An 8,691-nucleotide genomic window follows, 5' to 3' on the forward strand; every position below is an offset into this window, starting at 1 on the left:
ATTGTCTATTAGGCCAAATCCAATTCAATCCAATTTTTCCCTTAAACACTGATTAACTCATATGGCTTTGCTGAGCAAAATGCATGTCAAGTAGAACATTAAAGTATATTTGTGTGTGTGCGCCTACCACTTATGTGTCTATCTCCTGCTGACTTGTGATAACTGAGGCATTGAAATCTTTTGTTTTAAAATATGTAACAAAATATTTCTTGTAACCCAAATACCAAAATATGATTCCGACCAGCTGCACTATTATGAAAATAAATATTCTGAATGTCAGTCACTTGACCACATTCAGCTTGAGAGGTACGCTCATAAATGAATAGTATATGCTTTCCAAACCAAATCATGTTTTTGAAAACAAGACTTAAAATGCTCAATACATTCTCAACACATATACACAGGTGAATGACACATCTACATACGGGGTTTTCCTTTCAAGATTTTAAAAATCATTAACTATCCTATGAAAGGAACATATAAGGTGTCCAACAGTAATAATTTTTAGGTGTATATGCATTTTTTTCAATCCCCTAAGAAGTGGGAGTTTCTAGACAGTCATATTTGAATCCAGATTTTTTTATGACCGAATTATAAACCTCTACAATCAGACATCAGAGTAGAAATGCCAACTGTAGTGTGCGCTGCCATAATAATGAAACCCCAAGATCGGCCCAGTGCTTGTAGCTGTGGCAGAGTCCCCAGGCAGCTGGATAACTGCTGCTTGATCATTATCCCTCCTAAAACTGAAGCTACTGAAGTTTTAAAGAATTCGTATCTTACTGAATTTCTTTCATCTCTAATAATTACTAAACTGGCATAATTACTTATACTAGAGGTGGAATGTGATGCATGCTAAAAGCCCAAGCTGCCTAAAATTAAAATTTAAAAAAAAAAAAAAGGCACGATACTTAGTTTTCAAAGATTTATCTTGTGTCAGGCTTTTATGCCAAGAGTTGCATAATTATTTAAACCATTTAAAAGCTTTCCTTACACTATTTGATTAATACTATAACAGAGCTATTTAAATTTACTAATGTTAACTTTAATGTTTAAGTTTTAATTGCATTATAATAACGTTTCGGAACGTGTTTTAAATCAGACAAGGACACTTACACTACAACAAAAAAGGTACGCAGTCCCAACTAGGGTAACTCATAATCCCCAAACAAAAAACAGGAACGTATTTCATATTTAATTGAAATGGGATTAGAAAGTTGCACACATCCCCTCCACAGAACTAACTTTAACCTTTGACAGCACAACAGGAGTCAATGGAGAAAAAAAATTCAATACATCTGGGAAAATACTTAGCCAGAGGTTTGACTTGGAATATCAGCCTTCGTATCAAAATTTCATTCAATTCGAAAGCATTCTTTAACGTATTACCTAATGACAACATTTACATTTTTAACAATCCATAGGGCTACTAAAGTATGCAAGCGTTCCAAGTCTTAAAATCATTTGCTCTCTTAAAAATAACTAAAAACTCAACATGGTATCTATTAAACCTCGCCCTAAAGAATGTATTCTATGGCAACCAAATTATGACATTAAAACCAGCAATGTGAATTCTGTCAGATGAATTCATAAAGCACAGCAATAGGAAAAACAGAACTTTCATAAAATTCTTAATTGATCTTGGTAGAATTGCTCTTTTCTACTATCAAAACCTTTCTCCTTACCGCATGGTTTTTCATCAAAATGAAAACTCAAGCAAGTATACGTAATAGTACATTTCAACTTACGTTAACAAGTATTTCACGAGAATTCATCAACCTAGTCAATTCTCACAGGCTTTCTTTAAAAATAAGAGGAGGGGAGCAAAAATGTTCCTATATAATGAAAAGAAATCTACAAACTTGCTGGAAGACTCACAAGGACCCAAAAAAAGCAAGTAAAAAGAAGTACAATTACTGGCAGCAAAAAGTTGAAAAACGCTGTCATCACTATTGGATGTCACTGTTGTCAATAATGACAATGGATTTAAGGGATATGGGAATATCCTGGCAAAACAAAAAAGAAAATATTATTAACAGCTTGCTTTATACAAAGCTGCTAATCTCAAATCCCTTTGTAATTTCATTTCTGCATGTATGCTTTTATGTTCAATATCCTATTTTTTGCCCTTTTTTGGCTGGATAAATAAAAGCCAACAATCCATTCAGGCATCAAACAGATGTTTTTGTTTTTAAGGCCAAGTGGAATCTTATGAATTTGTGTGCCCTCCCTTTAAGAAGATGCTGCCAGAGCTGCTAAAAATCGTGAAATCCGGCGTTTTGGAAAAGACTCACTGGACCATCAGTTCTGGAACTTTGACTAGCACTCGTGGGATTCTTGCCAACGATAATTGCTGTTTTTGTTTATGTCGGATTGTCTACTGATTGGACTGTAATCAATTTAATGACTTCAACATCTAGTCGGTATAATTTAGAGGTGGTAGAGGGAAGAAACAGTCACTGCTTGATAGATGAACAGAGGACCAAGTGCAACTATCTGAAGGGGGTATGGATGTCAAACACTGAGCTTCTGCAGTGTTTCCAATAATCAGGCTTTTCTAGCATCCAAATCCAAAAGTAAACGCATACACTGCTATATGTCGCACCATCAGAGCATTCTGCCCTCACGATCACACGAAAAAGAATATATAGATATAGATAATATAGATCTCTTCTTAATAATTTTAAAACTCACCTTAGGTTAAAATCTAGTTGTTTAAAAAGAGTCATGCTTAGCTTATCTAAAAAGAATTTTGAGGGAAAAGCTGCATAGTGAGTTTTAATTAAAAGCAAACTATGATACTGTCTTAACGCAACTGTCTTTTCCCATAAAATTCAGGGCTTATTTTTTTCTTACTATGGCATCACTTCCAAAACCCAAACTGAATCTCTAGTGGTAAGGTTATTTTTTTTAAGAACAAAAACACATGGAATATAAGAGGACCACACTTTTTAAAAATATATATATTTCACCTGTCTACCTATAAGAAAATATATTTTGTCTTTGAAAAACAGGGGGAAATGTGTTGAAATAAGAACTGAAGAGTTTAACATTTCTATGCAGTTTAGGGGCTAGTACAAGCTCCCTGAGATGGTTTTTTTTTTTTTTAACACCTACAATTTTGAAAGCCTTTCCACTAGAGAATACAGCCTAATATATAGGTTTTCTGGCTTTCAAAAGGTTATGGACTTAAAACCCACTGCCTTTTCATTCAAACTCTGTAGTTTACATTTCTTCTTTAAATTGAGGGCTACATTTTTGCCACTTCATTATATTTCTAATAAATTACTTCTTTTTTAAAAAGCGTTGTAAGTACAAAAGAAGGTAAATGGGAAAAAGGAAAAAGGTCAAACATTAAGTGTGATAACTTCAAAATGTGCCAAGTTACAAAGGGTTAGCTACTGTGACAGCCAAGTTAAACAAGGTACTTTGGGGGCTCTCTTTCTCCCTGGTTCCCACCATTTCTCTTTAGAGACCCCTGGTACAGGTTTATGAACACCTGAGGGTCCAGATATCCTAATTGTGTCTTGTGTTTAACTTGGCCATTTAAATGTCTAAGTGCTCCCCTCTCTCCTTCCAGCTTTATAACTTGGCTCTTGCTGAATATATCACACCTTCATGTAGAGGACCACTTTTTCCTTCTTATAGTGCTTTTTGGAGTAAATTTCAAAAAAAAAAAAAAGAGAGAGAGAAAGAAAGAAAGACCCCATTTTTATCAGGTAAAATGGCCAGAAAACTTCCATCAGAGAAGCACCACAAGAAACAGACTAAAGAGCCAGCAAGAAAAATAGAAATAGGTCACAATTGACCAATTTGATGCAACTGATTTGCTGCCTTGAAAAACGTGCTGCCAGCAGAACTATGTTCTGTCAGGTGACCTACTCAGACACCAGGTCTCCTCTCAGGAATTGAGATAAATATCCAAATCACACAAATGGGATAGAAGGGGTGACTCTTTAATTGTCTGACCACCGTCGCCTCCAAGGACCAGCTGTAACTCTCTTTCATTGAACAGAAAGGGTTATTCTGAAGATTTCATAGCATAAGGACGGAGTAAGTTTCATGACTTGGTGGGCAGAGAGACTTTGGATCCTAGAGCTTTGAGAGGTGGAGGGGTAAAAGAACTGCATGTTTCAAAATATATTTCACAGTTTCCACAAATACGAAAATGAATCTTTTCGGCATTAAACCGTTTCAGCGCATTTCAGGGGAAGTGAGGAGACCAAGCAGGGCATAACCCTGCTGTATCCAGAAATCCGGCACCCACTCTCTCCTTCCAGCTCTCAGGAGGTGGGTTATAAGGACAATTGCATTAAAGTTTGCTACAAACAGAAAACCCTAATTTTTAAGCAAATCTAATTCTTCATTCAAAATACTCAATTTATGAGAATACACGAAATAAATGCAACTATTGGTAGAATTTCCTGGCAGACCTTATTTTTAAGCATTCTGTTGAAAACAAAAACTCCAAACTTAACTGTCATATTGTTTTAATGTTTTTACCTGCCTTATGTAAACTACTCCCCTGAGATATAAGTTGCCAATTATGATCTCAAAAGTGACAGCCATATCAGAAATCTCTTTTAAACCTTGTTTGTTAAAGAAATAGTAGGGATTTAGGAGACAAGTTGGAAACCGAATGCAGAACTTCATGTTTTCTTTAGAAGGGCACATTGCATTTTCATGGTTTCCAATGCCTCCCTCAAGTTGGTAGAAAGTAATCTGCTTGGTTTTGAAACACTGTCACTCATCTACTAGAATGAGAATTTTTATTTTAGTGAACACACTACTAATCAGTTCTTCATAGAAGAGATTCGAATCAAGTCTGCCTTTTCTCTTCCTGCTGGTAGCAAAGTGTTGCTTCTTGCTTATTATTATGGTGATACCAGAGTATCTGTCATAATAACACCTCCCTGACTTCTCTATGATCCAAGTGTGACCTTCCAAACAATATAATGTACAGAAATCACACACTCAGAAGATTCCTAAAACATGGTTGTTGGGTTTTGTTTTTTTAAAGCGACCCTTCCAGGAGAAATGAAAATAGTGAAGAAAAGGCAAGATATTTAACAAGAAGCCTGCCATTCTACTTCTCCAAAACTGCTACTAATTTCATAATTATTCATCTGACATGGCTCATGTAAGTATGTATTTTTCCAGGTAAATGCATACCCTCAAGAAAAACTCGAGGGCTTTTTAGTAAGGACAGTACTATTTTTATTCCTGTCTTCAGCTTCTCACCCCCAAAACTCAGCCAGCCCACCTGAGGCCATTCGCTGCTTTGGGAGTCATCCAAGCAGCTGATAGAGGAGAGCCACCACTGTGTTCCATGCCCACACAGAAAATGGAAGCTGAATCTTTGTTTTTAATGTAAATATTTTATTTAGAGCTTGGCAGTAGAATCAGAGGCTGTGTCTTCATGGAGAAGATATTTGAATATTTTTGCAATATGATAATTTAACAAAAGAATAAAATGCCCTCTTTATTCATTTCCCATCGCCTTTTCTTTTTCCCTTATTAACTTAAGAACCGCCCAGGTCTTGGTCCCAGGTATTTTGCAAATCGACTTATCCAAGACTGTCCCTGAAAATACCGTCAACTGAAGGCTTCTCTTACTGCCCAGAAAATCTTACGTGCCTGAGAATGAATCCTCTTTAGGAAACACGGGGGACGCATGCACCCACAATCAACAGAGCTTCAACTATGAATTAATTCCAAAGGCAGGTGAACTGAATGCTCAGAGGCTGCGGAGAAGCCCAACCACCCGTTGTGCAAACTTCAGGAAACTTTTTAAAAAATAAAAAGCCTCACAAATTGCTGAGGGTGCAGGAGCCTCTTTGCAACCCTTTACACGGGACCGACACCGAGCGCTGTCCTATCAAACTCTCTTGCCAAGAGACTAGGAAGAGGTTTGTCCTGGTACTTCGCTCAGCGTGACTTTTAAGGAAGTAGAGTCTCACGGCAAGTTCCCCGGACGCGAGCGTCGTCCACGGTTACCCTGACACCCGCGCACGCCCGTGGCGTTTATTTTTTCACTACCGGCGCTGGAATCTTTCAGGCCGTAGGTCTAGGTTTTCCCAGAAAATGTGTGGCCCACGTGAATGGAAATCACCACAAAAACTGTGTCAAGACACATGTCAGAGATTCAGCTCGCTTTCAAACTAAAACTTCTGTGCTTCGGGGAAAAAAGAAGAGCGTTCCAATCTGCGAGGCCCTCCCTCCCCCACCCCGTCCCTTCCCAGGAGAAGAAAGGGCTTTGTGTGTGCGGTGAGGGCTCCGTTAATCGAGTTCATAAATACACATCGGCCAGGGGCCGGGAAGGCGTGGGCCGCCCGGCTCTGCACACCCCCCTCCCCCGGGCCGCCGGCAGCCTCGGGAGACCGAGTGGCAGTACCAGGGGCAACTGGGCGCCGGGGCCCGGGCCGCCGAGGAGGAAGAGGATGCTGCGCCGCCGGGGACCAGAGGGCGGGGCCCGGCCGCGCGGACCTCGGCGGGACCCTTCGGGCCCGGGCGGGCGCACAAGCCGCCCTTTGTCCTCCGCCTCCGGGGACGCAAGGGCCTCCGCCGCCTCCAGCTGTCGCCCCCAACGCCCTCGCCCCGATTCCTTGCCAGGCCTGCCCGCTCCTCCTCCGGTCCTCGTGCTCCGCCGCTCGCCCTCCCCGCTGTCGGCCTTGGAGCGCCGGGCCTCCCGGCTCCCCGCTGCCGCCAGACCCCGGTTTCCCCGGGGGGGAGGCTCGGAAGGTGGAGGAGGAGGAGGCCAAGGAGGAGGAGGAGGCCGCCACGTGACTCTCCTCGCCACATTCCACCACAGCCACCAGATCAATAACTTCAGTGTCCCCCGCCCCCCACCCCGCTGCCACAGCCCGCCACCGAGCGCCCCCCCAAATCCCACTACTCGTAACCCACAAACTTCCTTCTCCAACGGGGACGACAGAGAGCTGGACCTCTACGCGCAAAGCGAAAGACCAAAGGGGGCGGCGGGGAGGAGTAGGGGCGAGGGGGTGGTGAACTTTCTCGGAAGGGCCAGGAGGGGAACTCTGGGGCGGGAGCAGGACCCGGGCCCGGGGTGCCCGCAGGCCGGCTCCCCGCGATTGTTTACACGGGCTGCGCGCGGAGGCGAACCCGAGCCGGGCGCGGGCGGGGAGGAGGCGGCGGCCGTTGTGTCCTCGCCCAGGCGCGGCCAAGACCCCGGGCCACGTTTTTAATGAGCAGAAGCTGCTCCCCCCTGTCTGAGATGACTTTTTTCTTCTTCCAAAGAAAGGAAAAAAGAAGCACCAAACGGGTTTACATATTTATTCTTTGCGAAAACACACAACAGAAACTTTTTTCTCCAGCCCAGATGTAGATCTCAGACGGAGGATTTTTTTCCTCCCCCTCCAGATGATTTTTTTTCTTTCTTTTTTTTTTTCTTTTTTTTGGGGGGGGTGTCTTTTCTTGCCCACTTTCTACCGCCGCCCCATTTGGGGATCCTCCTCCCGTCTTAACGCCCCCCCCCCCGACACATCACCCTCACTCCACCTGGGGACTAAACAGGGGAGGGGAGCGCGCGCGCCCCCGCACTCACACTCACACTCACGCGCGCACACGCCTCGCGGCCACGCAGCCCTCGCTCCGCTATCCACAGTGACACTCTCGGCTGGGGGAGGAGAGCGGGGGGGGGGGGTCCTCCTTACCTTTGAGGGATCTCGGTTTCGCTTGCTTGCGACGAGACATCCTAAAAGCAAACAGCTGAAGTTGTTTCAATTCAGCCCTGTAAGAAACTACACTTCCTCGTGGCCGCGCGCCCCTCGCGCCGCGGCGCCTCGCGCCCTCCGTTCGGCCTCCCTCGCGCCCTCGCTCCGCGCTCCGCTCCTCGCTCCGGCTCCTGCTCGCGCTCGCGCGCGGGGCTCGCGGCTGCCCGGGCTCCGCGCTCTGCACGGCGGCGGCGGCGGCGGCGGCTGCACCAAACTTTCCCAGCCTTCGACCCCCACCCCCAACCTAAAAAAAAAAAAAAAAAAAAAAAAAAAAAGGAAAGAAAAAAAAAGAAAAACGAAAAAAAACTAAAAAAAAATACTTTGCAAGACGATGTTTGAAGAGCGGTCAAATAAACTAAAATGAAAAAATCCGTTACTCTTTCTACCTTAATAAAAATTCACATAGTTGATTCAAATAGAAAAAAAAATCATGAAAAGAAAAGCATCTTTTTTTTATTGCTTTTCCTTCTCCGCGAAATTACCCCCTAAAAATAAAAAACAAAAACAAAACCCAAATAACACTGATTTGTTTACAAAGCGAGTCGTGCTCTTTTGTAGTTTGGGGGGCACGGGGAGGGGGGAGGAATCGACCCTGCAAGGCGGTGAAAAGCTCTTGAAAAGAAAAATCTCCCACCATCCAAGGCAGATGCGAATGGGCAACGAAAATCAGCAAAGGGGGGAAAAAATACTTTTTTCTCCCTCCCCCCCCTTTTTAACCCACACTAAAGTAATTAAAAAAAAAAAAAAAAAAAAGCCCTTCACCCCGAGCCGGTGGCCCCTCAGGTGGTGTGCGGGTCTGCTTGTGTGCGGAGGGGAGTGTGCGGGGCCCGCGGCTCGGGGCGCCCCTCTCTGGGCGGGGGCGCGGCGCCGGCTTCGGGCGCTGGACCGGGGGCTCTAAAGTCTACGGCTGCCTCGGCAGCGGCGGCGGCAGCAGCGGCGGCAGCAGCGGCGGCAGCGG

General features: G+C 43.9%; 1 protein-coding gene across 3 annotated transcripts in view; it reads right to left on the reverse strand.

The window, feature by feature from the left end:
* ZNF521 (zinc finger protein 521) overlaps window positions 1-8,691 on the reverse strand; it is a 277,587-nt gene that overhangs the window by 268,664 nt on the left and 232 nt on the right. Inside the window, exon 2 of one of the 3 annotated variants that reach the window (XM_046025986.1) lies at window positions 7,674-7,714. The exons of 1 other annotated variant lie outside the window; for it this stretch is intronic. In XM_046025986.1, coding sequence (XP_045881942.1) covers window positions 7,674-7,713 — 40 coding nt within the window. In that variant the 5' untranslated portion in view covers window position 7,714. Of the gene's footprint in view, window positions 1-7,673; window positions 8,424-8,691 lie in introns of those variants that run through there. One more of the 3 variants, XM_046025987.1, reaches the window with a different exon arrangement.

Source organism: Meles meles, chromosome 12 (genome assembly GCF_922984935.1).
Source record: "Meles meles chromosome 12, mMelMel3.1 paternal haplotype, whole genome shotgun sequence".
NCBI lineage: Eukaryota > Metazoa > Chordata > Mammalia > Carnivora > Mustelidae > Meles > Meles meles.